Source organism: Loxodonta africana, chromosome 12, assembly GCF_030014295.1.
Source record: "Loxodonta africana isolate mLoxAfr1 chromosome 12, mLoxAfr1.hap2, whole genome shotgun sequence".
Taxonomy (NCBI): Eukaryota; Metazoa; Chordata; class Mammalia; order Proboscidea; family Elephantidae; genus Loxodonta; species Loxodonta africana.
This window is the reverse complement of record NC_087353.1, coordinates 88539624-88566402: the sequence shown is the minus strand read 5'-3', so window position 1 is coordinate 88566402 and position 26779 is coordinate 88539624. Positions and strand designations below refer to the sequence as shown.

The following is a 26779-nucleotide window of genomic DNA, read 5'->3' as shown; positions in this document are numbered from 1 at the left end:
AGGAACAGAGAAACACTATGAGGCATGCGGGTAGTGTTCAGAGCTGATAAAAGAGAAGAAAACCTTCTTTTACTTCTGTAGTGAGGCTCAGGGAATAAGAAGAAACAAAATAAAAATGAATGGTGATAGAGAGATAGTTGCCACCAGGGCACATGAACACCATTGTCAACATCCTCTTATTAAAGATCTTTACATTTAATCACCAGCAAAATTAGCGAGAAAAGCAATAAAAAAAGTCGTGAAAATGCAAAAGAAAGGTACTAAGATAACAAAGTTGTGTCATACAAACAAAACAAAATAAACAAAAAAATGGGCAGAGACTTGCAGGATATAGAAGGGAAATAGGATGTGTTCAAAGTTTACTGGAATTGAAGATAACAAGGCAAAGAGAGGTAAACTATTCCACATGAAAAAGTGGAACTAGTGTAAGGAACAACAAGGAAAGGGGCAGAGAAGTAAGTATAAAGAGTTATAGAACATGAAGATGTTATATCTAATGGAAAACATATACAAGCAAAAGGAGCTTATGATGACTAAAGGTTTAAAAAGAAAACCACAAAGTAGGACACAGACTTAAAAGGAAATGTAAGTTTCCAAAAAAAAAAAAAAAAAACGGCAGAGAGAGAATTGGAAAAATTTCTTACCTGGTATGCTTGTTGGAGAACTAGAGGTTGTGGTGGGGTTGGTCTTCGGTGTAGTTGTGGAAGAGGTAGTGAGGGAAGTAGTGATGGATAATGTGGTGGAAATAGTACTTGGTGTGCCAGGTTTTATCGTGCTTGTTGGAGCTGTGGTGGTGAAAAGCTCAGGGGTCACTGACACAGAGGTGACAGCACTTGTTGCAGGTGGGCTGGAGTGAACAGGAGAAGACGCAGGTGAGGTGGTATGAGAATCAGTTGTTGAAAATGTGCTGGATTCTGACAGGGTGGCCACAGAAGTAGTGGCAGCAGCAGTAGGTTTGGAAGGTGTACTGGTTTCATGGGGGGTTGGAGGAGATGTGGTGTCACTGACAGCTGTGGAAGGGGTGCTAGTTGCAGTAATGATGGTTGTAGGTGTAGTCGTTGCAGAAATAGTTATATCAGGAGTGTGTCCACCTGTAGGAGTTGGCAAAGATATGGTGGTATCACTAAAAGTTGTAAAAGACAAGTTTGTAGAGGTGATATGAGGTGTAGTGATCTCAGGAACAGTTGATAAAGAAGTACCTCCTGGAGAAGTTGATTCTGATATACTAGTGCCACCAATAGTAGCAGATGGAGTGGTCTCAGTAGGAGTGGTTGCTGAGGTGGTGGTGTCAGTATCAGTTGTTCCAGATGTGTCTCCTGCTGTATAAGCTGACACAGATGTGGTGCTGTCACCAATAGTAGTAAAAGGTGAGCCTGTGTACGCAGAGATGGCCTGAGGTGTGGTGGATTTGGGAGGAAGTGTTGCGGAAGTGCCTCCTGTAGAAGTTGATTCAGATGTACCGGTGTGAACAATTGTAGTGGCAGGTGTGGTGCTTTCGGTCGGAATGGTTGTTCGTGTGGTGGACTCAGTACCAGTTGTTGTAGGAGTCTCCCCGGCTGTAGGAGTTGACAGAGATATGGTGGTGTCAGCAATAGCTGTAGAAGATGAGCCTGTGTTGGTAGAGGTGCCCTGAGGTGTGGTGGATTTGGGAAGACGTGTTGCGGAAGTGCCTCCTGTAGAAGTTGATTCAGAAGTAGTGGTGCCACCAGTAGTGGTAGTAAGCGGGACAGGCTCAGTAGAAGCGGGTGCTGGTGTTGTGGTGTCAGCATCAGTTGTTGCAGATGTACCTGCAGAAGTAGGAGTTGATACAGATGTGGTGGCGTCAGCAGTAGTGGTCAAAGGTGAGTGTGTGTCAGTAGGGGTGGTCTGCACTGTAGTGTTGTGTGGAACAGTTGTGGCGGAAGTGCCTTCTGTAGAAGTGGGCTCAGGTGTAGTGGTGCCACCAAGAGTGGTAACTGGTGGGGCGGTCTCAGTAGGAGCGGAGGCTGATGAACTGGAGTCAGTAACAGTGTTAGATGAGTCTCCTGCTGTAGTAGTTGACACAGAGTTGGAGGTATCAGCAATAGTTGTAAAAGGTGAGCGTGAGTCGGTAGAGGTAGTCCGAGGTGTGGTGGTGTCAGGAAGAGTTGTTGTGGCAGTACCTCCTGCAGAAGTTGACACAGATGTGCTGGTATCACCAGTAGTTGTAGCAGGTGTGGTGGTCCCAGAAGAGGTGGTTGCTGATGTGGTGGTGTCAGTAAGAGTTGTTGCAGATGTGTCTCCTGCTGTAGAAGGTGACTCAGATGATGTGGTGTCAGCGACGGTGGTAAAAGGTGAGCTTGCATAAGTAGAGGTAGTCTGAGGTGTGGTGGATTCAGGAAGAGTAGTTGCAGAAGTGCCTCCTGCAGAAGTTGATTCAGATGTACCGGTGTGAACAATTGTAGTGGCAGGTGTGGTGCTTTCGGTCGGAATGCTTGTTGGTGCGGTGGAGTCAGTACCAGTTGTTCTAGAAGTCTCCCCGGCTGTAGGAGTTGACAGAGATATGGTGGTGTCAGCAATAGCTGTAGAAGATGAGCCTGTGTTGGTAGAGGTGCCCTGAGGTGTGGTGGATTTGGGAAGACGTGTTGCGGAAGTGCCTCCTGCAGAAGTTGATTCAGATGTACCGGTGTGAACAATTGTAGTGGCAGGTGTGGTGCTTTCGGCCGGAATGGTTGTTGGTGTGGTGGAGTCAGTACCAGTTGTTGTAGGAGTCTCCCCGGCTGTAGGAGTTGACAGAGATATGGTGGTGTCAGCAATAGCTGTAGAAGATGAGCCTGTGTTGGTAGAGGTGCCCTGAGGTGTGGTGGATTTGGGAAGACGTGTTGCGGAAGTGCCTCCTGCAGAAGTTGATTCAGAAGTAGTGGTGCCACCAGTAGTGGTAGTAAGCGGGACAGGCTCAGTAGAAGCGGGTGCTGGTGTTGTGGTGTCAGCATCAGTTGTTGCAGATGTACCTGCAGAAGTAGGAGTTGATACAGATGTGGTGGCGTCAGCAGTAGTGGTCAAAGGTGAGTGTGTGTCAGTAGGGGTGGTCTGCACTGTAGTGTTGTGTGGAACAGTTGTGGCGGAAGTGCCTTCTGTAGAAGTGGGCTCAGGTGTAGTGGTGCCACCAAGAGTGGTAACTGGTGGGGCGGTCTCAGTAGGAGAGGAGGCTGATGTACTGGAGTCAGTAACAGTGTTAGATGAGTCTCCTGCTGTAGTAGTTGACACAGAGTTGGAGGTATCAGCAATAGTTGTAAAAGGTGAGCGCGAGTCGGTAGAGGTAGTCCGAGGTGTGGTGGTGTCAGGAAGAGTTGTTGTGGCAGTACCTCCTGCAGAAGTTGACACAGATGTGCTGGTATCACCAGTAGTTGTAGCAGGTGTGGTGGTCCCAGAAGAGGTGTTTGCTGATGTGGTGGTGTCAGTAAGAGTTGTTGCAGATGTGTCTCCTGCTGTAGAAGGTGACTCAGATGATGTGGTGTCAGCGACGGTGGTAAAAGGTGAGCTTGCATAAGTAGAGGTAGTCTGAGGTGTGGTGGATTCAGGAAGAGTAGTTGCAGAAGTGCCTCCTGCAGAAGTTGATTCAGATGTACCGGTGTGAACAATTATAGTGGCAGGTGTGGTGCTTTCGGTCGGAATGGTTGTTGGTGTGGTGGAGTCAGTACCAGTTGTTGTAGGAGTCTCCCCGGCTGTAGGAGTTGACAGAGATATGGTGGTGTCAGCAATAGCTGTAGAAGATGAGCCTGTGTTGGTAGAGGTGCCCTGAGGTGTGGTGGATTTGGGAAGACGTGTTGCGGAAGTGCCTCCTGCAGAAGTTGATTCAGATGTACCGGTGTGAACAATTGTAGTGGCAGGTGTGGTGCTTTCGGTCGGAATGGTTGTTGGTGTGGTGGAGTCAGTACCAGTTGTTGTAGGAGTCTCCCCGGCTGTAGGAATTGACAGAGATATGGTGGTGTCAGCAATAGCTGTAGAAGATGAGCCTGTGTTGGTAGAGGTGCCCTGAGGTGTGGTGGATTTGGGAAGACGTGTTGCGGAAGTGCCTCCTGTAGAAGTTGATTCAGAAGTAGTGGTGCCACCAGTAGTGGTAGTAAGCGGGACAGGCTCAGTAGAAGCGGTTGCTGGTGTTGTGGTGTCAGCATCAGTTGTTGCAGATGTACCTGCAGAAGTAGGAGTTGATACAGATGTGGTGGCGTCAGCAGTAGTGGTCAAAGGTGAGTGTGTGTCAGTAGGGGTGGTCTGCACTGTAGTGTTGTGTGGAACAGTTGTGGCGGAAGTGCCTTCTGTAGAAGTGGGCTCAGGTGTAGTGGTGCCACCAAGAGTGGTAACTGGTGGGGCGGTCTCAGTAGGAGCGGAGGCTGATGAACTGGAGTCAGTAACAGTGTTAGATGAGTCTCCTGCTGTAGTAGTTGACACAGAGTTGGAGGTATCAGCAATAGTTGTAAAAGGTGAGCGTGAGTCGGTAGAGGTAGTCCGAGGTGTGGTGGTGTCAGGAAGAGTTGTTGTGGCAGTACCTCCTGCAGAAGTTGACACAGATGTGCTGGTATCACCAGTAGTTGTAGCAGGTGTGGTGGTCCCAGAAGAGGTGGTTGCTGATGTGGTGGTGTCAGTAAGAGTTGTTGCAGATGTGTCTCCTGCTGTAGAAGGTGACTCAGATGATGTGGTGTCAGCGACGGTGGTAAAAGGTGAGCTTGCATAAGTAGAGGTAGTCTGAGGTGTGGTGGATTCAGGAAGAGTAGTTGCAGAAGTGCCTCCTGCAGAAGTTGATTCAGATGTACCGGTGTGAACAATTGTAGTGGCAGGTGTGGTGCTTTCGGTCGGAATGCTTGTTGGTGCGGTGGAGTCAGTACCAGTTGTTCTAGAAGTCTCCCCGGCTGTAGGAGTTGACAGAGATATGGTGGTGTCAGCAATAGCTGTAGAAGATGAGCCTGTGTTGGTAGAGGTGCCCTGAGGTGTGGTGGATTTGGGAAGACGTGTTGCGGAAGTGCCTCCTGCAGAAGTTGATTCAGATGTACCGGTGTGAACAATTGTAGTGGCAGGTGTGGTGCTTTCGGCCGGAATGGTTGTTGGTGTGGTGGAGTCAGTACCAGTTGTTGTAGGAGTCTCCCCGGCTGTAGGAGTTGACAGAGATATGGTGGTGTCAGCAATAGCTGTAGAAGATGAGCCTGTGTTGGTAGAGGTGCCCTGAGGTGTGGTGGATTTGGGAAGACGTGTTGCGGAAGTGCCTCCTGCAGAAGTTGATTCAGAAGTAGTGGTGCCACCAGTAGTGGTAGTAAGCGGGACAGGCTCAGTAGAAGCGGTTGCTGGTGTTGTGGTGTCAGCATCAGTTGTTGCAGATGTACCTGCAGAAGTAGGAGTTGATACAGATGTGGTGGCGTCAGCAGTAGTGGTCAAAGGTGAGTGTGTGTCAGTAGGGGTGGTCTGCACTGTAGTGTTGTGTGGAACAGTTGTGGTGGAAGTGCCTTCTGTAGAAGTGGGCTCAGGTGTAGTGGTGCCACCAAGAGTGGTAACTGGTGGGGCGGTCTCAGTAGGAGAGGAGGCTGATGAACTGGAGTCAGTAACAGTGTTAGATGAGTCTCCTGCTGTAGTAGTTGACACAGAGTTGGAGGTATCAGCAATAGTTGTAAAAGGTGAGCGTGAGTCGGTAGAGGTAGTCCGAGGTGTGGTGGTGTCAGGAAGAGTTGTTGTGGCAGTACCTCCTGCAGAAGTTGACACAGATGTGCTGGTATCACCAGTAGTTGTAGCAGGTGTGGTGGTCCCAGAAGAGGTGGTTGCTGATGTGGTGGTGTCAGTAAGAGTTGTTGCAGATGTGTCTCCTGCTGTAGAAGGTGACTCAGATGATGTGGTGTCAGCGACGGTGGTAAAAGGTGAGCTTGCATAAGTAGAGGTAGCCTGAGGTGTGGTGGATTCAGGAAGAGTAGTTGCAGAAGTGCCTCCTGCAGAAGTTGATTCAGATGTACCGGTGTGAACAATTGTAGTGGCAGGTGTGGTGCTTTCGGTCGGAATGGTTGTTGGTGTGGTGGAGTCAGTACCAGTTGTTGTAGGAGTCTCCCCGGCTGTAGGAGTTGACAGAGATATGGTGGTGTCAGCAATAGCTGTAGAAGATGAGCCTGTGTTGGTAGAGGTGCCCTGAGGTGTGGTGGATTTGGGAAGACGTGTTGCGGAAGTGCCTCCTGCAGAAGTTGATTCAGATGTACCGGTGTGAACAATTGTAGTGGCAGGTGTGGTGCTATCGGCCGGAATGGTTGTTGGTGTGGTGGAGTCAGTACCAGTTGTTGTAGGAGTCTCCCCGGCTGTAGGAGTTGACAGAGATATGGTGGTGTCAGCAATAGCTGTAGAAGATGAGCCTGTGTTGGTAGAGGTGCCCTGAGGTGTGGTGGATTTGGGAAGACGTGTTGCAGAAGTGCCTCCTGCAGAAGTTGCTTCAGATGTACCGGTGTGAACAATTGTAGTGGCAGGTGTGGTGCTTTCGGTCGGAATGGTTGTTGGTGTGGTGGAGTCAGTACCAGTTGTTGTAGGAGTCTCCCCTGCTGTAGGAGTTGACAGAGATATGGTGGTGTCAGCAATAGCTGTAGAAGATGAGCCTGTGTTGGTAGAGGTGCCCTGAGGTGTGGTGGATTTGGGAAGACGTGTTGCGGAAGTGCCTCCTGTAGAAGTTGATTCAGAAGTAGTGGTGCCACCAGTAGTGGTAGTAAGCGGGACAGGCTCAGTAGAAGCGGTTGCTGGTGTTGTGGTGTCAGCATCAGTTGTTGCAGATGTACCTGCAGAAGTAGGAGTTGATACAGATGTGGTGGCGTCAGCAGTAGTGGTCAAAGGTGAGTGTGTGTCAGTAGGGGTGGTCTGCACTGTAGTGTTGTGTGGCACAGTTGTGGCGGAAGTGCCTTCTGTAGAAGTGGGCTCAGGTGTAGTGGTGCCACCAAGAGTGGTAACTGGTGGGGCGGTCTCAGTAGGAGAGGAGGCTGATGTCCTGGAGTCAGTAACAGTTTTAGATGAGTCTCCTGCTGTACTAGTTGACACAGAGTTGGAGGTATCAGCAATAGTTGTAAAAGGTGAGCGTGAGTCGGTAGAGGTAGTCCGAGGTGTGGTGGTGTCAGGAAGAGTTGTTGTGGCAGTACCTCCTGCAGAAGTTGACACAGATGTGCTGGTATCACCAGTAGTTGTAGCAGGTGTGGTGGTCCCAGAAGATGTGGTTGCTGATGTGGTGGTGTCAGTAAGAGTTGTTGCAGATGTGTCTCCTGCTGTAGAAGGTGACTCAGATGTTGTGGTGTCAGCGACGGTGGTAAAAGGTGAGCTTGCATAAGTAGAGGTAGTCTGAGGTGTGGTGGATTCAGGAAGAGTAGTTGCAGAAGTGCCTCCTGCAGAAGTTGATTCAGATGTACCGGTGTGAACAATTGTAGTGGCAGGTGTGGTGCTTTCGGTCGGAATGGTTGTTGGTGTGGTGGAGTCAGTACCAGTTGTTGTAGGAGTCTCCCCGGCTGTAGGAGTTGACAGAGATATGGTGGTGTCAGCAATAGCTGTAGAAGATGAGCCTGTGTTGGTAGAGGTGCCCTGAGGTGTGGTGGATTTGGGAAGACGTGTTGCGGAAGTGCCTCCTGTAGAAGTTGATTCAGAAGGAGTGGTGCCACCAGTAGTGGTAGTAAGCGGGACAGGCTCAGTAGAAGCGGGTGCTGGTGTTGTGGTGTCAGCATCAGTTGTTGCAGATGTACCTGCAGAAGTAGGAGTTGATACAGATGTGGTGGCGTCAGCAGTAGTGGTCAAAGGTGAGTGTGTGTCAGTAGGGGTGGTCTGCACTGTAGTGTTGTGTGGAACAGTTGTGGCGGAAGTGCCTTCTGTAGAAGTGGGCTCAGGTGTAGTGGTGCCACCAAGAGTGGTAACTGGTGGGGCGGTCTCAGTAGGAGTGGAGGCTGATGTCCTGGAGTCAGTAGCAGTGTTAGATGAGTCTCCTGCTGTACTAGTTGACACAGAGTTGGAGGTATCAGCAAGAGTTGTAAAAGGTGAGCGTGAGTCGGTAGAGGTAGTCCGAGGTGTGGTGGTGTCAGGAAGAGTTGTTGTGGCAGTACCTCCTGCAGAAGTTGACACAGATGTGCTGGTATCACCAGTAGTTGTAGCAGGTGTGGTGGTCCCAGAAGAGGTGGTTGCTGATGTGGTGGTGTCAGTAAGAGTTGTTGCAGATGTGTCTTCTGCTGTAGAAGGTGACTCAGATGATGTGGTGTCAGCGACGGTGGTAAAAGGTGAGCTTGCATAAGTAGAGGTAGCCTGAGGTGTGGTGGATTCAGGAAGAGTAGTTGCAGAAGTGCCTCCTGCAGAAGTTGATTCAGATGTACCGGTGTGAACAATTGTAGTGGCAGGTGTGGTGCTTTCGGTCGGAATGGTTGTTGGTGTGGTGGAGTCAGTACCAGTTGTTGTAGGAGTCTCCCCGGCTGTAGGAGTTGACAGAGATATGGTGGTGTCAGCAATAGCTGTAGAAGATGAGCCTGTGTTGGTAGAGGTGCCCTGAGGTGTGGTGGATTTGGGAAGACGTGTTGCGGAAGTGCCTCCTGTAGAAGTTGATTCAGAAGTAGTGGTGCCACCAGTAGTGGTAGTAAGCGGGACAGGCTCAGTAGAAGCGGGTGCTGGTGTTGTGGTGTCAGCATCAGTTGTTGCAGATGTACCTGCAGAAGTAGGAGTTGATACAGATGTGGTGGCGTCAGCAGTAGTGGTCAAAGGTGAGTGTGTGTCAGTAGGGGTGGTCTGCACTGTAGTGTTGTGTGGCACAGTTGTGGCGGAAGTGCCTTCTGTAGAAGTGGGCTCAGGTGTAGTGGTGCCACCAAGAGTGGTAACTTGTGGGGCGGTCTCAGTAGGAGAGGAGGCTGATGTACTGGAGTCAGTAAGAGTTTTAGATGAGTCTCCTGCTGTAGTAGTTGACACAGAGTTGGAGGTATCAGCAATAGTTGTAAAAGGTGAGCGTGAGTCGGTAGAGGTAGTCCGAGGTGTGGTGGTGTCAGGAAGAGTTGTTGTGGCAGTACCTCCTGCAGAAGTTGACACAGATGTGCTGGTATCACCAGTAGTTGTAGCAGGTGTGGTGGTCCCAGAAGAGGTGGTTGCTGATGTGGTGGTGTCAGTAAGAGTTGTTGCAGATGTGTCTCCTGCTGTAGAAGGTGACTCAGATGATGTGGTGTCAGCGACGGTGGTAAAAGGTGAGCTTGCATAAGTAGAGGTAGTCTGAGGTGTGGTGGATTCAGGAAGAGTAGTTGCAGAAGTGCCTCCTGCAGAAGTTGATTCAGATGTACCGGTGTGAACAATTGTAGTGGCAGGTGTGGTGCTTTCGGTCGGAATGGTTGTTGGTGTGGTGGAGTCAGTACCAGTTGTTGTAGGCGTCTCCCCTGCTGTAGGAGTTGACAGAGATATGGTGGTGTCAGCAATAGCTGTAGAAGATGAGCCTGTGTTGGTAGAGGTGCCCTGAGGTGTGGTGGATTTGGGAAGACGTGTTGCGGAAGTGCCTCCTGCAGAAGTTGATTCAGATGTACCGGTGTGAACAATTGTAGTGGCAGGTGTGGTGCTTTCGGTCGGAATGGTTGTTGGTGTGGTGGAGTCAGTACCAGTTGTTGTAGGAGTCTCCCCGGCTGTAGGAATTGACAGAGATATGGTGGTGTCAGCAATAGCTGTAGAAGATGAGCCTGTGTTGGTAGAGGTGCCCTGAGGTGTGGTGGATTTGGGAAGACGTGTTGCGGAAGTGCCTCCTGTAGAAGTTGATTCAGAAGTAGTGGTGCCACCAGTAGTGGTAGTAAGCGGGACAGGCTCAGTAGAAGCGGTTGCTGGTGTTGTGGTGTCAGCATCAGTTGTTGCAGATGTACCTGCAGAAGTAGGAGTTGATACAGATGTGGTGGCGTCAGCAGTAGTGGTCAAAGGTGAGTGTGTGTCAGTAGGGGTGGTCTGCACTGTAGTGTTGTGTGGAACAGTTGTGGCGGAAGTGCCTTCTGTAGAAGTGGGCTCAGGTGTAGTGGTGCCACCAAGAGTGGTAACTGGTGGGGCGGTCTCAGTAGGAGAGGAGGCTGATGAACTGGAGTCAGTAACAGTGTTAGATGAGTCTCCTGCTGTAGTAGTTGACACAGAGTTGGAGGTATCAGCAATAGTTGTAAAAGGTGAGCGTGAGTCGGTAGAGGTAGTCCGAGGTGCGGTGGTGTCAGGAAGAGTTGTTGTGGCAGTACCTCCTGCAGAAGTTGACACAGATGTGCTGGTATCACCAGTAGTTGTAGCAGGTGTGGTGGTCCCAGAAGAGGTGGTTGCTGATGTGGTGGTGTCAGTAAGAGTTGTTGCAGATGTGTCTCCTGCTGTAGAAGGTGACTCAGATGATGTGGTGTCAGCGACGGTGGTAAAAGGTGAGCTTGCATAAGTAGAGGTAGTCTGAGGTGTGGTGGATTCAGGAAGAGTAGTTGCAGAAGTGCCTCCTGCAGAAGTTGATTCAGATGTACCGGTGTGAACAATTGTAGTGGCAGGTGTGGTGCTTTCGGTCGGAATGGTTGTTGGTGTGGTGGAGTCAGTACCAGTTGTTGTAGGCGTCTCCCCTGCTGTAGGAGTTGACAGAGATATGGTGGTGTCAGCAATAGCTGTAGAAGATGAGCCTGTGTTGGTAGAGGTGCCCTGAGGTGTGGTGGATTTGGGAAGACGTGTTGCGGAAGTGCCTCCTGCAGAAGTTGATTCAGATGTACCGGTGTGAACAATTGTAGTGGCAGGTGTGGTGCTTTCGGTCGGAATGGTTGTTGGTGTGGTGGAGTCAGTACCAGTTGTTGTAGGAGTCTCCCCGGCTGTAGGAATTGACAGAGATATGGTGGTGTCAGCAATAGCTGTAGAAGATGAGCCTGTGTTGGTAGAGGTGCCCTGAGGTGTGGTGGATTTGGGAAGACGTGTTGCGGAAGTGCCTCCTGTAGAAGTTGATTCAGAAGTAGTGGTGCCACCAGTAGTGGTAGTAAGCGGGACAGGCTCAGTAGAAGCGGTTGCTGGTGTTGTGGTGTCAGCATCAGTTGTTGCAGATGTACCTGCAGAAGTAGGAGTTGATACAGATGTGGTGGCGTCAGCAGTAGTGGTCAAAGGTGAGTGTGTGTCAGTAGGGGTGGTCTGCACTGTAGTGTTGTGTGGAACAGTTGTGGCGGAAGTGCCTTCTGTAGAAGTGGGCTCAGGTGTAGTGGTGCCACCAAGAGTGGTAACTGGTGGGGCGGTCTCAGTAGGAGAGGAGGCTGATGAACTGGAGTCAGTAACAGTGTTAGATGAGTCTCCTGCTGTAGTAGTTGACACAGAGTTGGAGGTATCAGCAATAGTTGTAAAAGGTGAGCGTGAGTCGGTAGAGGTAGTCCGAGGTGCGGTGGTGTCAGGAAGAGTTGTTGTGGCAGTACCTCCTGCAGAAGTTGACACAGATGTGCTGGTATCACCAGTAGTTGTAGCAGGTGTGGTGGTCCCAGAAGAGGTGGTTGCTGATGTGGTGGTGTCAGTAAGAGTTGTTGCAGATGTGTCTCCTGCTGTAGAAGGTGACTCAGATGATGTGGTGTCAGCGACGGTGGTAAAAGGTGAGCTTGCATAAGTAGAGGTAGTCTGAGGTGTGGTGGATTCAGGAAGAGTAGTTGCAGAAGTGCCTCCTGCAGAAGTTGATTCAGATGTACCGGTGTGAACAATTGTAGTGGCAGGTGTGGTGCTTTCGGTCGGAATGCTTGTTGGTGCGGTGGAGTCAGTACCAGTTGTTCTAGAAGTCTCCCCGGCTGTAGGAGTTGACAGAGATATGGTGGTGTCAGCAATAGCTGTAGAAGATGAGCCTGTGTTGGTAGAGGTGCCCTGAGGTGTGGTGGATTTGGGAAGACGTGTTGCGGAAGTGCCTCCTGCAGAAGTTGATTCAGATGTACCGGTGTGAACAATTGTAGTGGCAGGTGTGGTGCTTTCGGCCGGAATGGTTGTTGGTGTGGTGGAGTCAGTACCAGTTGTTGTAGGAGTCTCCCCGGCTGTAGGAGTTGACAGAGATATGGTGGTGTCAGCAATAGCTGTAGAAGATGAGCCTGTGTTGGTAGAGGTGCCCTGAGGTGTGGTGGATTTGGGAAGACGTGTTGCGGAAGTGCCTCCTGTAGAAGTTGATTCAGAAGTAGTGGTGCCACCAGTAGTGGTAGTAAGCGGGACAGGCTCAGTAGAAGCGGTTGCTGGTGTTGTGGTGTCAGCATCAGTTGTTGCAGATGTACCTGCAGAAGTAGGAGTTGATACAGATGTGGTGGCGTCAGCAGTAGTGGTCAAAGGTGAGTGTGTGTCAGTAGGGGTGGTCTGCACTGTAGTGTTGTGTGGAACAGTTGTGGTGGAAGTGCCTTCTGTAGAAGTGGGCTCAGGTGTAGTGGTGCCACCAAGAGTGGTAACTGGTGGGGCGGTCTCAGTAGGAGAGGAGGCTGATGTACTGGAGTCAGTAACAGTGTTAGATGAGTCTCCTGCTGTAGTAGTTGACACAGAGTTGGAGGTATCAGCAATAGTTGTAAAAGGTGAGCGTGAGTCGGTAGAGGTAGTCCGAGGTGTGGTGGTGTCAGGAAGAGTTGTTGTGGCAGTACCTCCTGCAGAAGTTGACACAGATGTGCTGGTATCACCAGTAGTTGTAGCAGGTGTGGTGGTCCCAGAAGATGTGGTTGCTGATGTGGTGGTGTCAGTAAGAGTTGTTGCAGATGTGTCTCCTGCTGTAGAAGGTGACTCAGATGATGTGGTGTCAGCGACGGTGGTAAAAGGTGAGCTTGCATAAGTAGAGGTAGCCTGAGGTGCGGTGGATTCAGGAAGAGTAGTTGCAGAAGTGCCTCCTGCAGAAGTTGATTCAGATGTACCGGTGTGAACAATTGTAGTGGCAGGTGTGGTGCTTTCGGTCGGAATGGTTGTTGGTGTGGTGGAGTCAGTACCAGTTGTTGTAGGAGTCTCCCCGGCTGTAGGAGTTGACAGAGATATGGTGGTGTCAGCAATAGCTGTAGAAGATGAGCCTGTGTTGGTAGAGGTGCCCTGAGGTGTGGTGGATTTGGGAAGACGTGTTGCGGAAGTGCCTCCTGCAGAAGTTGATTCAGATGTACCGGTGTGAACAATTGTAGTGGCAGGTGTGGTGCTATCGGCCGGAATGGTTGTTGGTGTGGTGGAGTCAGTACCAGTTGTTGTAGGAGTCTCCCCGGCTGTAGGAGTTGACAGAGATATGGTGGTGTCAGCAATAGCTGTAGAAGATGAGCCTGTGTTGGTAGAGGTGCCCTGAGGTGTGGTGGATTTGGGAAGACGTGTTGCAGAAGTGCCTCCTGCAGAAGTTGCTTCAGATGTACCGGTGTGAACAATTGTAGTGGCAGGTGTGGTGCTTTCGGTCGGAATGGTTGTTGGTGTGGTGGAGTCAGTACCAGTTGTTGTAGGAGTCTCCCCTGCTGTAGGAGTTGACAGAGATATGGTGGTGTCAGCAATAGCTGTAGAAGATGAGCCTGTGTTGGTAGAGGTGCCCTGAGGTGTGGTGGATTTGGGAAGACGTGTTGCGGAAGTGCCTCCTGTAGAAGTTGATTCAGAAGTAGTGGTGCCACCAGTAGTGGTAGTAAGCGGGACAGGCTCAGTAGAAGCGGGTGCTGGTGTTGTGGTGTCAGCATCAGTTGTTGCAGATGTACCTGCAGAAGTAGGAGTTGATACAGATGTGGTGGCGTCAGCAGTAGTGGTCAAAGGTGAGTGTGTGTCAGTAGGGGTGGTCTGCACTGTAGTGTTGTGTGGAACAGTTGTGGCGGAAGTGCCTTCTGTAGAAGTGGGCTCAGGTGTAGTGGTGCCACCAAGAGTGGTAACTGGTGGGGCGGTCTCAGTAGGAGTGGAGGCTGATGTCCTGGAGTCAGTAACAGTGTTAGATGAGTCTCCTGCTGTACTAGTTGACACAGAGTTGGAGGTATCAGCAATAGTTGTAAAAGGTGAGCGTGAGTCGGTAGAGGTAGTCCGAGGTGTGGTGGTGTCAGGAAGAGTTGTTGTGGCAGTACCTCCTGCAGAAGTTGACACAGATGTGCTGGTATCACCAGTAGTTGTAGCAGGTGTGGTGGTCCCAGAAGAGGTGGTTGCTGATGTGGTGGTGTCAGTAAGAGTTGTTGCAGATGTGTCTTCTGCTGTAGAAGGTGACTCAGATGATGTGGTGTCAGCGACGGTGGTAAAAGGTGAGCTTGCATAAGTAGAGGTGCCCTGAGGTGTGGTGGATTCAGGAAGAGTAGTTGCAGAAGTGCCTCCTGCAGAAGTTGATTCAGATGTACCGGTGTGAACAATTGTAGTGGCAGGTGTGGTGCTTTCGGTCGGAATGGTTGTTGGTGTGGTGGAGTCAGTACCAGTTGTTGTAGGAGTCTCCCCGGCTGTAGGAGTTGACAGAGATATGGTGGTGTCAGCAATAGCTGTAGAAGATGAGCCTGTGTTGGTAGAGGTGCCCTGAGGTGTGGTGGATTTGGGAAGACGTGTTGCGGAAGTGCCTCCTGTAGAAGTTGATTCAGAAGTAGTGGTGCCACCAGTAGTGGTAGTAAGCGGGACAGGCTCAGTAGAAGCGGTTGCTGGTGTTGTGGTGTCAGCATCAGTTGTTGCAGATGTACCTGCAGAAGTAGGAGTTGATACAGATGTGGTGGCGTCAGCAGTAGTGGTCAAAGGTGAGTGTGTGTCAGTAGGGGTGGTCTGCACTGTAGTGTTGTGTGGAACAGTTGTGGCGGAAGTGCCTTCTGTAGAAGTGGGCTCAGGTGTAGTGGTGCCACCAAGAGTGGTAACTGGTGGGGCGGTCTCAGTAGGAGCGGAGGCTGATGAACTGGAGTCAGTAACAGTGTTAGATGAGTCTCCTGCTGTAGTAGTTGACACAGAGTTGGAGGTATCAGCAATAGTTGTAAAAGGTGAGCGTGAGTCGGTAGAGGTAGTCCGAGGTGCGGTGGTGTCAGGAAGAGTTGTTGTGGCAGTACCTCCTGCAGAAGTTGACACAGATGTGCTGGTATCACCAGTAGTTGTAGCAGGTGTGGTGGTCCCAGAAGAGGTGGTTGCTGATGTGGTGGTGTCAGTAAGAGTTGTTGCAGATGTGTCTCCTGCTGTAGAAGGTGACTCAGATGATGTGGTGTCAGCGACGGTGGTAAAAGGTGAGCTTGCATAAGTAGAGGTAGTCTGAGGTGTGGTGGATTCAGGAAGAGTAGTTGCAGAAGTGCCTCCTGCAGAAGTTGATTCAGATGTACCGGTGTGAACAATTGTAGTGGCAGGTGTGGTGCTTTCGGTCGGAATGCTTGTTGGTGCGGTGGAGCCAGTACCAGTTGTTCTAGAAGTCTCCCCGGCTGTAGGAGTTGACAGAGATATGGTGGTGTCAGCAATAGCTGTAGAAGATGAGCCTGTGTTGGTAGAGGTGCCCTGAGGTGTGGTGGATTTGGGAAGACGTGTTGCGGAAGTGCCTCCTGCAGAAGTTGATTCAGATGTACCGGAGTGAACAATTGTAGTGGCAGGTGTGGTGCTTTCGGCCGGAATGGTTGTTGGTGTGGTGGAGTCAGTACCAGTTGTTGTAGGAGTCTCCCCGGCTGTAGGAGTTGACAGAGATATGGTGGTGTCAGCAATAGCTGTAGAAGATGAGCCTGTGTTGGTAGAGGTGCCCTGAGGTGTGGTGGATTTGGGAAGACGTGTTGCGGAAGTGCCTCCTGCAGAAGTTGATTCAGAAGTAGTGGTGCCACCAGTAGTGGTAGTAAGCGGGACAGGCTCAGTAGAAGCGGTTGCTGGTGTTGTGGTGTCAGCATCAGTTGTTGCAGATGTACCTGCAGAAGTAGGAGTTGATACAGATGTGGTGGCGTCAGCAGTAGTGGTCAAAGGTGAGTGTGTGTCAGTAGGGGTGGTCTGCACTGTAGTGTTGTGTGGAACAGTTGTGGCGGAAGTGCCTTCTGTAGAAGTGGGCTCAGGTGTAGTGGTGCCACCAAGAGTGGTAACTGGTGGGGCGGTCTCAGTAGGAGAGGAGGCTGATGTACTGGAGTCAGTAACAGTGTTAGATGAGTCTCCTGCTGTAGTAGTTGACACAGAGTTGGAGGTATCAGCAATAGTTGTAAAAGGTGAGCGTGAGTCGGTAGAGGTAGTCCGAGGTGCGGTGGTGTCAGGAAGAGTTGTTGTGGCAGTACCTCCTGCAGAAGTTGACACAGATGTGCTGGTATCACCAGTAGTTGTAGCAGGTGTGGTGGTCCCAGAAGAGGTGGTTGCTGATGTGGTGGTGTCAGTAAGAGTTGTTGCAGATGTGTCTCCTGCTGTAGAAGGTGACTCAGATGATGTGGTGTCAGCGACGGTGGTAAAAGGTGAGCTTGCATAAGTAGAGGTAGCCTGAGGTGTGGTGGATTCAGGAAGAGTAGTTGCAGAAGTGCCTCCTGCAGAAGTTGATTCAGATGTACCGGTGTGAACAATTGTAGTGGCAGGTGTGGTGCTTTCGGTCGGAATGGTTGTTGGTGTGGTGGAGTCAGTACCAGTTGTTGTAGGAGTCTCCCCGGCTGTAGGAGTTGACAGAGATATGGTGGTGTCAGCAATAGCTGTAGAAGATGAGCCTGTGTTGGTAGAGGTGCCCTGAGGTGTGGTGGATTTGGGAAGACGTGTTGCGGAAGTGCCTCCTGTAGAAGTTGATTCAGAAGTAGTGGTGCCACCAGTAGTGGTAGTAAGCGGGACAGGCTCAGTAGAAGCGGGTGCTGGTGTTGTGGTGTCAGCATCAGTTGTTGCAGATGTACCTGCAGAAGTAGGAGTTGATACAGATGTGGTGGCGTCAGCAGTAGTGGTCAAAGGTGAGTGTGTGTCAGTAGGGGTGGTCTGCACTGTAGTGTTGTGTGGAACAGTTGTGGCGGAAGTGCCTTCTGTAGAAGTGGGCTCAGGTGTAGTGGTGCCACCAAGAGTGGTAACTGGTGGGGCGGTCTCAGTAGGAGAGGAGGCTGATGTACTGGGGTCAGCATCAGTTTTAGATGAGCCCCCTGCTGTAGGAGTTGACACAGAGTTGGAGGTATCACCAATAGTTGTAAAAGGTGAGCGTGAGTCGTTATAGGTAGTCTGAGGTGTGTTGGTGTCAGGAAGAGTTGTTGTGGCAGTACCTCCTGCAGAGGTTGACACAGATGTGCTGGTATCACCAGTAGTTGTTGGGGGTGTGGTGGTGTCAGAGGAGGTGGTTGCTGATGTGGTGGTGTCAGTAAGAGTTGTTGCAGATGTGTCTCCTGCTGTAGAAGGTGACTCAGATGATGTGGTGTCACTAATAGTTTTTAAAAGTTGTCCTGTGCGTGTAGGGGAGGTCCGAGGTATAGTGTTTTGTCGAACAGTTTTTGCATAAGTGCCTTCTATAGACATTGATGCAGATAAACTGGTGCCATGAAGAGTGGTAGTAAGACTAGTTACTGGTGTTGTGTCAGTATCAATATTTGCAGACGTGTCTCCTTCTCTTGGAATTGACATAGATGTGGCCGTGTCAGGGATAATTTTAGCACTTGAGCTTGCCTCAGTAGGGGTGGTCTGAGGTGTGGTGGTGTTAGGAACAGTTGGTGCAGATGTATCCCTTGCTGAATAAATTGTCACAGAAGTGGTGGTGTCAACAATCGTGGTAAAAGGCAAGCTTGTGTCAGTAGGGGTGGTCTGAGGTGTGGTAGTGTCAGGAATAGTTGTTGCAGATGTGCCTCCTACAGAAGTGGACAGAGATGTACTGGTGTCACCATTACTGGTAGCCAGTATGGTGATCTCAGAAGTTGTTCCTGATGTAGCTGTAAATGTTCAGGTTGCGTTAGTAGATGCAGTCTGAAATGTAGTCTTTCCAGAAAGCCAATAGTGGCACCAACAATAAAAAGGTCAATGCCCAACCCAGCAAGGACCCTAGACCCTGCTCTGGCTTTAAGGCTAATTACTATCACATGAGATCCCAGCCCTGCCCAAAGGCTGTGCAGAGGCAGCTCTTCAGTCTTCTGCAGCCGGCCAGGGCAGGGCAGGGCTGCCAGAGGTTTGGGCCAGTGATCCGTGGCTCTGGCAACCAGGTGTGTGTGCAAATAAGTGTGACATCATCATTGTCCCTTTGCATCCAGGGGAGAAGGCTGGGAAGCTGCCTGGGCACAGCCCAGCCCAGTCAGCAGGCACTGTGTTTCTTCCTGACTTCTGCCTGCTTCTCCCCTGTTGCCTTCTGTGGAAGAGGGACCCTCTACCCTGGAGGAGGAGGCTGAAAGTCTCACTGGGCACCCAGAGCCCTTGGCATAGCCCCCCAATAGTCCGTGTTCCTCTGACCCCCTGAGGATGGGGAGAGGGTGCCTGAGGGCTAGAAGAGGCCTCAGGGATTTGTGGGCAGTTGAAGTGGGGCAGGGATCAGTCCTTGGAAAGCAGGGGTCATGTCGCCATGCAGCAAGTCTCAGTCCCACAAAATCTACTGGGTTTGGCTGTTTTGTCATAGTAGAGTGTTGTCTCTTAGGCTTGGCAGAAGGGGTGAAAGGAGCATGGTGGAGGAGACACAGAATGGGCCAAAGGGCCTAGGACACGGTGGCACAAGGGTGAAAAGGGCAAAGGGACACATGTTCCAGACAGGTGACTAAGCCTAGGCCTTGGTCACAACATGCTGGGTGGGGGGGTGAGAGCGCCCTTGCAAGAGCAGGGCAGGGCTGAACCCAGAGGACATTGTGTTGCTGCTGTGTAATATAACCGGGAGTTGTTGGAAGAAGGGGCAGCAGCAAGGAGAGGGTGTGTCTGCCAGGAAGGGTTAGAGCCAAGGCCACCAGGATCTTCCTCCAGGCCCATGCCCATTCTGGCATCTACAGCCCCATAACTCCAAGGAAAGGTAGGGCTCCCGGTCCCCACAGAGAGAACATGGGAGGGTCAGATACCCCTCAAGGTTGGCCATGGCCCTACAGACCAGCCAAGGCCAGGCCCAGAGGTGGGGAAGCAACCACAGAATCCTAGAGCAGGAGTGGAGAGTCAGAAACCTTCCATTTTACAGAGGGAGAGACTGAGGCTAGAGATGAAATAAGCCACACCAATCAGAATGTGAGGAGAAGGCAAGAGGGGGAAAAGGAAGAGGTCAGAAGAATAAGAAGGGAGAGAGAGGGAAAGGGGTAAAAGGATAGAGAAAGGAGAGGGAAAAAGAAAGTAGAGGATGGAGTAGGGTGGAGGGGTGAGAGGGCCCGGCAAGATCCTCCCCTATTACAGTGCCTAAACGTCCCATTTGACCTATGTTACTAAGGTTCTGGAAGGCATAGAAAGTTCCTGGCAAGGGGATGTTATTTTTATTACTAATAACGCAAACATTCAACATCACCTCGAGTCCGTGCCAGGTAACGGCAGGGCTCAGGTCATGGAGCCAGAACTCTAGAGCAAGTCTAAGCCACAGCTGCCTCCCTGGGCCAGCCTCCCTTCCCATATCCATCCGTTCTCTGTCATTACCCAACCCTCCCTCTGGTTGGCCTCCCACCCCTGATGGGTTTGAGGCAAGGAGGCCCCAAGTCCAAGGTTATGCTCAGGTGTAGTTTCTCCATTCTTGCCTCCCACCCCCACTTGGAGAAGAGCCAGTCAGGGTCTGGGGCCAGGGAGCTAGAAGACCCCTCTCTTCCTGGTGCCGTGAACTCAGGGTAGGACAAAGTCCACGGCATGCAGGCTTGGATAACATCTACAGTGTAAGGCAAGAGGCTCCTGGCTCTGGCTCCTATTCCCCTTTCTTCCCCCACCCAGGTGGCCCCAGGGGTGATATCTCAAGGGGCAGATTCCCCTCCCTCTTTCTCGGAGTCCAGGAGCAGATGAGGGGCAGACGGGGTACCTGGAGGGTCCAACCTGGGACCCACTGCCATCACCTGCTGACCTAAGCTGATCTCCCACAGCCATGGACTCCAAGCAGCGAGTTGGAAGGAGCTTCCCTGGCTTTAACTCAGGGAGAAACAGGTTCCAGAGGAGCTGAGTTGCCCAAAGGCACACAGCTGGTTGGAGCAGAATTAGAATCCGGGGCTCTGGAAACCCTGTCCTGTGTTTGCTTGGCTATAGCAACGGCACGGCTGCTGGCTCTGGGATGCCTGGCAGCCCTGTGACAACCTCAGGCCATGAGGTGGGAGGGGACTCAGAAACGGCCAGGAGAAGACTGAGAGTAAGCGAAGTGTTATTAAGCCATTGGTCTTGTGTGCTGTGAGGAAGCCCCCGGCTTGAGAGCAGGATGTTGGTGAAGGGGTGGGAGGTGAGAGTGGTTGGACAGGAGCATCCACCAGGCAGGGATAGACCCACACTAGGTGGTGCCCAGGGGATGCCGTTCAATCCCGGCAGCAACCCTGACAGGTAGACATCATGGTTCTCACTTTCTGGAGAGGAAGTTGAGGAGTGGAGAGACAAAGGGAGAAGGTGTGAGGCACAGTGTTGGAGCCAAGATAGGAGCTGGTCAGTTGGCCCCAAAGCCCTGGCTGTTTCTCTGAATCACCTGTGCCAAAGCTGCCCTCCCTGGAAGTGGCCCAAGGTAGATGGGGAAGGGGTCACTCACCAGTCGTGGCAACAAAGGCATGAGGGGGCAGGAGCTGGAGGACAAGGGGCAGCAGACAGAGAGCCATTGTCACCAGCCTTGGCATCAGAAGTTGGAGGGTTGTGTGCCTGCCCTTTACCCTCTCAGAAGCTGGCGAAATGAGCTTCAGCCAAGGAATCCCAGAAATAAATGGGCCCCAGTAGCCCTTTGACCCCTGAGACAATGGGGACCTGGGGGCTGGTCCAAATCTGAGTCAGTCTGGGAGCTTGCTCTCATGACTGGGGGTGCGGGCCCATTCCAGGCCAAAGGGCAGAGGGAGGAGGAGCCCCTCCCAGTAGAGCAGACCAAAGGCACGCAAGATGAAGATTTATCACCCAGCCAAGGGGCAGGGGGTAGGCTCCTGAGGCAGCCTGGGGGATCAAGGAGAAGACCCCTGGAGGGAGGTGGACTGATGGAAGAGGTCAGGCCTGAGTGAAGAGAGCTGCAGACCTCCCTGGGGTCCACCCCAACCCCTGGAGAGGAGATACTTCCCTTCATCCCTCTCCCCAAGCCCTCTTTACTGCCCCATGAGTACCCCACCAGAACATGGGGAGCAGCCCTGGGATGGCTGGGAGTTCTTGGATCTGTGGACCCAGAGGTGAACACTGGGCCGTTGTGGCCATCTGGAGTGGTCTTGGCCCCATCTCAAGGTCAGCAGAGCCAAGTGCTCAATCCTTTCCCCTCTAGGAACTCTACTACCTTTTAATCTGAGGTCTCTCCCCACCCGGGCCCTGGACTGAGGCTCATCTGCCACAGAGATTGGGCAGATGTGGGGCTGGGCTCCCCAGCCCACAGCAGGCCAGGGGCTCTGCCTATGGGCACAGGAAGGGGCCAGGCGCCCCAAGCTCAGATTCGACACCCAACCTTGGGAAGAGTGTTCCTTCTGGGAAGGTACCTCGCAGAAGCCCAGGTGCTGAGCCAGGTCCCTGTAGGGGGAGGGGAAGGAAAACACTCACAGCAGACTCTATGCTTTAAGGTTGCTTTATTTTAACGTAAAATCCCAGAGTGCGGTATCACCTGGGAGCAAACAAGGATTCCCAGGTGACTGAAAGCCTTGTGGCTCCTTGGTAGACAGGGCCAGGGCAGGGGGCTGGCTCACAGCCTCCACCCACCTCCCCAGCAGTTGCCTGGCAGGGACAGACACAGAGGCCAGCTCTGAGGGGGCTCCAATCCCAGCCTTGGCTCCTGACTCCAGTTTCCTCTTGACCAACTCAAGTCGGGGGAGGAAGGTCTGGGGGGCTCTTTGCTTGCTGCTGTCTCATCTTCCACGTCTAGGTGAACTGTCCTGTTCACTGAGCCACTGTCATCACCTTCAGCCTCTGAATGTGGAGCTGGGGGAGAGACATAGGTGAGGTCAAGGGCACTCTGAGACAGTGGGTCCTGCCAGTTCTAATGCTGCTTCCGTCGTTGAGGGATCCCCTCTCTGAGGTAAGGACGAGAAGTGGCCAGCCAAGCAGGAAGTAACCAGCCAAGTGGCTGAGTGTGTCCGCCCTCCCCAGGCAGCACCCGGCCCCCCCTCCCCCCCTCCTCCGCCCAGGAAGGGAGGAGGGTGGGAGTTATGCGGAAAGGACAGCTCCCATCTGGGGGCAGGCCCTGAGTCACCTCTGTGGTGGGGTCCACATTCTCTGGGGAGGGCTGGAAGCAGCTGTAGGTAGATTCAAGGCTGAATTCGTCCTTCAGACTTTTATCTGTAGGGAAAGGCACTGCAGTGAGAGGGGGCCTAGAGGAGGCTGGGGAGGCACAGGAGGAAAGTTTTTCCAGTAAAAGGAACAGGTTTGAAGAGCCAGTCCAGTATCTCCTTAAACGATGTTCCTCCTGTCTGTGCTTCCACCCTTAAGGCTCATTTATGGGACCTTGATGGCTCTGAGCAAACATGGGGAGCTGACCAGTGTGGCCCAGGGACAGAGGAAGCAGCCTGAAGGGATCAGAGAGGCACTGAGGTCAAAAGTCCTGACCATGTAAGCCAGCTGCCAGCAGGCCTGGTATAGCTGAGGCGGGGCTGCCTGGGGTCAGGGGATAGGAGGAAGGGCCTTGGTATGACCAGGGTGGGGCTGCCTGGGGTCAGGGGCAGGAGGAAGGGCTGCTCAGTCACCTGTATCTCTCTCATAGCAACAGTAACCACAGCAGCCAGCTTTGCCCTGTCTCAGGCCTAACTGGCCTCAGTGCTGCCCCCACGACTGTGCATCTTCCTCCTCCGCCTCCAGGCCCCTGGCTCCAGGCTCTCCCTGAGCCTCCTGACCATCTCTTCCTGTCTGCCCTTCACAGTGCCTCCTGGGCTTTCTCTTCTTTTCCCACTTGAAGGGGAGGAGCAGGAGAAAAGACTGGAAGGCTGGCTTGCAGAGGGTCTGGACCAGGAGGAGGCAGAACTTGGAGGATTCCCTGCCAGTCCTGGGAGCCACCGGAGGCAGCTGAGCAGAGAGGCACATGAACCCAGCTGCAGCAGCAGGTGTGGGTTGGGCTGGCAGGATTCCCATGTCACCCCCCCGGCCACAGCACGTCGGAGGGGTCACACACTGAGGGAACAGTGTGTGGGGGGGCCAGGATGCCTGTGTCACCCACAGTCAGGGCAAGGACACCTTCCCTCCCTTTCTCCATCATCCAGCTCTGCCCCCACTCTCGCCCCTGATACAAAGTACCTTCCCAAATGCCAGTGTTCTGGAAACCTTCAAGGACTTCTTCCCCTTGCCACTTCTGGAAATGTCCAGGGACTTCTTCTCCTTGCCACTCGTGAGACAGATTGTACTCCTGCCTGCTGATAGAAATGTCATGAGTCCTGCCAGCTGGTGCCAAGGAGACAGAGGAGGGAAGTTCAGAGGTTCTTGGCCCTCCACACTGTGGAACAGTAGGCAGAGCTTCTTAAAGGGCTGTCATGGTCCTTGATGGTGGCAACAATAGAGAATGAAGAGCCACATCACCACCGCCTGTCCCCATGCCAGGCACTGCTCTTCACACCCCATGTGGTCTTGGACAGATCACTCTGCATTGGGCCTCAGTTTCCTATCTGTGAGAAGGGGCTAGAGTCATGGCAGCTCCCTTTGCCTGCCTGCCAGGTCTGGTACTGTGCTGGGCACTTCACGACAAACTTCTCAATGGTGTGTACCCCATTTCACAGCTGGGAAAGGGAGACCCAGACAGCACATCCACAGGTTCCTAGTGTGAAAGCACTGCTCTGTGACAACTACAGAGATAACAAATGCCAGGTGGGGACAGGGCATGGAGACTGTCATTTCATTGTATAGGTTTCTGTTTCCATTTGTGTCAAATGGATATCTCACATCATATGGAAAGGCTACCTTTGTCCCAGAGCTGAGAGGGCTGGGCACTGCTATGTGGCCACAGCTGTGTTCTTTGCCTGTTGGCACAGAAGGAGCAGAGCCAGCTGTGGGACCCTGTAGTTACTTGCCCTGTGCTGCACTTTGGGGATAGCAAGCCTATTGTGAGCGTAAAGAGGGCGATGAATGGGAAGGCTGGATGGGCAAGGAGGGGCGGCCTCTGGTGGCTCGTCTTTCTCCTGGTTCCTCCCTGTATGCTGTGTGGTTCTCAGGGCATGTTCTGGTGGGTGGCCTGGGTGCTCCCCGAAATGGGGGCTCCTTTCACAAGCCTTGGGACATTCAGACTGAAGCTAGCCTTCCCGGGGTCCCTGTCCACACCCCTGCTCTCTGGGCCTGTGGTGTTGGCTGCCTTGCCCAGGCTACCAGATGCTCACCTGTGCAGATGCTCACCTGTGCAGTTTTCTCCAGAATTGGCCCAGGAAGATGGACAGGGCAACCACTGTGACCACCAGTATCACCACCACGGCCCCTACGCTCCCGTACACCAGGCTCTTGCTAGTACTCCACTGACAGGTCTGTCCCCAGTACCAATGCGTGTTCGTGGTCGGGCACCTGGGGTACATGTATGCTTAGGGCTGGCCACCCCTCACACCCCGTCTCCCAAAAGAAAAAAAAAATGTACATGGCACAGTAAATCAGCTCTGACTTCAAGAGAGGCACTGGACGCACAGGGAGCCAGGGTCTCTGACTCCCTTAGGCTAATAGGTGGTGGAGAAGGAGGGGGTGATGGGTAGGTGGGCTGCAGGGCAGCACTCAGAATGACTGGGGCTCAGAGGGATCTGAGAGTGTTGGGTGCCTTGTCTGAGACACATGATGTTTTGCCCTTTTAATCTCTAAGAAGTTGGCACCTAGATGGGCCTGTTATTATGTGTCATATCTTGTTCTTTGATTTATGGTCTCCTGAACTTTGAGCTCTGTATAGCTAGAGGTGATAATGGCAACACAGCTGAGATGACGTAAAGGAAATTGATGATTTAAACGTTGTTGTTGCTAGGTGTCATTGAGTTGATTCTGACTCATGGTGACCCCATGTGACAGAGAACTGCCTCATAGGGTTTTCTAGGCTATAATCTTTTCTGGAGCAGACTGCCAGGTCTTTCTCCCTCAGAGCCACTGAGTGGCTTTGAACTGCCAACTTTTCAGTTAGCAGCTGAGTGATTAACCATTTGCAGCACCAGGGCTCCTTGATGATATAGATATAGGTAAAGAAATAGCAACAAAAACAGATATAGATACAGATATAGATTTGAAAATTAATAACTCAAAATTTCTCAGGAAGGGGTTAATCAGTTCTAGGGTGTTCATGGCTAGGAATCTGTGCCTACCCCTCACTGAGGTGGGGGGCAGGGTGTAGGAGGTAGGGGAGAGGAAAGAGGGATGTAGAGGAGACGAGGACACCCAGACAGGTGGAGGAGGGGAGCGGAGGAGGGGGCATTTTCTGAGCTCTGCCCACCCCACCCTGCCCTTCCTCGGGGACAGGGTGGGCACTGGGCTCAGAAGGGCAGGCACTCACAGGCAATGGGGCCCACTTTTGTCCAGTTGGCAGGTGCCCTTGTTACAGTTCAGTTGTGTCTTTGTCCCTGCAGTACATTTGGTCACACAGACCAGCTTCTCTTTGAGCTCATCCACGTAGTAGAACTGGGCAAAGTCCTTTGCAGCATTCTTCACGCACTGTTCTGGGGGTGCGGAGCAGGGAGCAGGCATCAGCTTTGCTAAAGCACCCTTGGTTCCCACACTTTACCACCTACACTCTGCCCCCCGCCCCCTGCCACTGCCCATGCGCTGCTTACCCTGGGGGTCAAAGTTTAGCTTTGCAACCTCTGCCACGACCGTGTCCTCCTCATTATAGCACAGGGCTGTGTCTGCCAAGAGTGGGTGGGGAAGGAAAAAACAGGGATGTTCCGCTCTGTCTCCCTGGGTGTAGCCAGGTCTCCTCTTTCTTTTATACCACACCCTCCACCGAGAGCCCATCCCAGACACGCAGCGAGAGATTAGTGCTGGTGACAACACCAGCCTGGGTCTGGGAGGTACGGGGCTGGCTTCTGGGCTCCTACAGAGAGGTCTCTGGGGTTCCAGAAGAGAGGTGAGTAGAGGAGGGGGAAGCTGAAACCTCCCTAAGGTTCCCCCCAAAACTTTTCCCACCACCGTCCAGGGCTCTCTGGCAGCCTACCTTGGCACTTGTCAATATCCTCAAGTGGATTTTTGGTTTCATCAGTAATCTTTGCCTTTACAATCTTAGTGAGGTTTTTAAACACATCCTGAAAATCCAAAGTGTAGTTGGCCTGAAGGATGACATCATGTTCCACCACGATGCTGCCATTGCTGAAATAGGGATGGTCAGTTCATTAGTTATCCCATGTCACCAGCCTCCCAGCAAGTGCGACCAGAGGAGGAAGAAGGGTGATGAGCCATATGACCAAGAGGCAGGAAAGAACAGAAACCCTTCCCTCAAGCAACTCAAGGGCACCAGTTGAGCAAAACGATTCAAGATCTTAGAATATCAGCGATCACAATACATGCCAGTGGGTGAAATTTATTGGTTTAAAATAAGTAAGCTTCTCAGGTTATGTTTTAAAAATAAAGTAAGTGAGCTCTTTAAAGTGAAGAAGAATGAGGTCACTAGAAACACAGCTTCTGACCCAGAAGCTTCTTATTAGATGCCTGGTGATGCTGCTGAGAAAAGAGACCTGAAGGCAAGTCGCTGGTCACAGTCATCATGAAAGAAATCAGGAACAAGGCTCAGGAGAACTGGAACCAAGAAAACCCTGAGCCAAAATGGAAATGGGACACTGGACAGGGGCAGGGTGAGTTGGAGGATGCTGAGCTACAGAAACTTCCACATGAACCTGAACATGCCAAGGGCTCTTAATGGTGTTGCCTCCCTTCTTCCTGAAGCTCTCTCTTCCCGAGCCGCTGGGACACACATCTCCTAGTTCCCTCCCCACTCATCTGCCTGCTTCTCCTTTTGGGGCTCTGCCTTCCCTGGCTGTCCCTGAAATGCTGGCGC

At 52.1% G+C, this 26779-nt stretch overlaps 2 protein-coding genes across 2 annotated transcripts in view; both read right to left on the bottom strand.

Annotated features, from left to right (window-relative positions):
* Positions 1 to 664: 664 nt before the first annotated feature.
* On the bottom strand, positions 665 to 22682 carry LOC135232895 (mucin-2-like). Its single transcript, XM_064294813.1, has 16 exons — positions 22595 to 22682; positions 22043 to 22128; positions 21734 to 21771; positions 21305 to 21366; positions 16599 to 16802; positions 14553 to 14675; positions 8562 to 8726; positions 8052 to 8171; positions 7371 to 7466; positions 6426 to 6521; positions 5296 to 5927; positions 4408 to 4701; positions 3177 to 3519; positions 2643 to 2738; positions 2042 to 2381; positions 665 to 785 (listed from the first exon to the last, which is right to left on the bottom strand). The coding sequence occupies exons 1-16, from the start codon at positions 22680 to 22682 to the stop codon at positions 665 to 667; spliced, it is 2904 nt and encodes a 967-aa protein (XP_064150883.1).
* Positions 22604 to 26779, bottom strand: part of LOC135232894 (mucin-12-like) — a 75241-nt gene continuing 71065 nt past the window's right edge. Inside the window, exons 5-9 of the mRNA XM_064294812.1 lie at positions 25943 to 26094; positions 25563 to 25886; positions 25286 to 25448; positions 24163 to 24324; positions 22604 to 23192 (exon numbers count right to left, since the gene is read on the bottom strand). Coding sequence (XP_064150882.1) covers positions 22916 to 23192; positions 24163 to 24324; positions 25286 to 25448; positions 25563 to 25886; positions 25943 to 26094 — 1078 coding nt within the window. The 3' untranslated portion in view covers positions 22604 to 22915. The remainder of the gene's footprint in view (positions 23193 to 24162; positions 24325 to 25285; positions 25449 to 25562; positions 25887 to 25942; positions 26095 to 26779) is intronic.

Coding starts and splice junctions, on each gene's coding strand:
- LOC135232895 (XM_064294813.1), bottom strand. CDS start 22,682: ATGGTCAGGAGGCTCAGGGAGAGCCTGGAGCCAGGGGCCTGGAGGCGG. Junction 7,467..8,051: donor TGTGTCAACTTCTGCAGGAG/GTACTGCCACAA, acceptor CAACTCCTACAG/CCGGGGAGACTCCTACAACA. Junction 5,928..6,425: donor CACTACAATTGTTCACACCG/GTACATCTGAAG, acceptor CAACTTCTGCAG/GAGGCACTTCTGCAACTACT.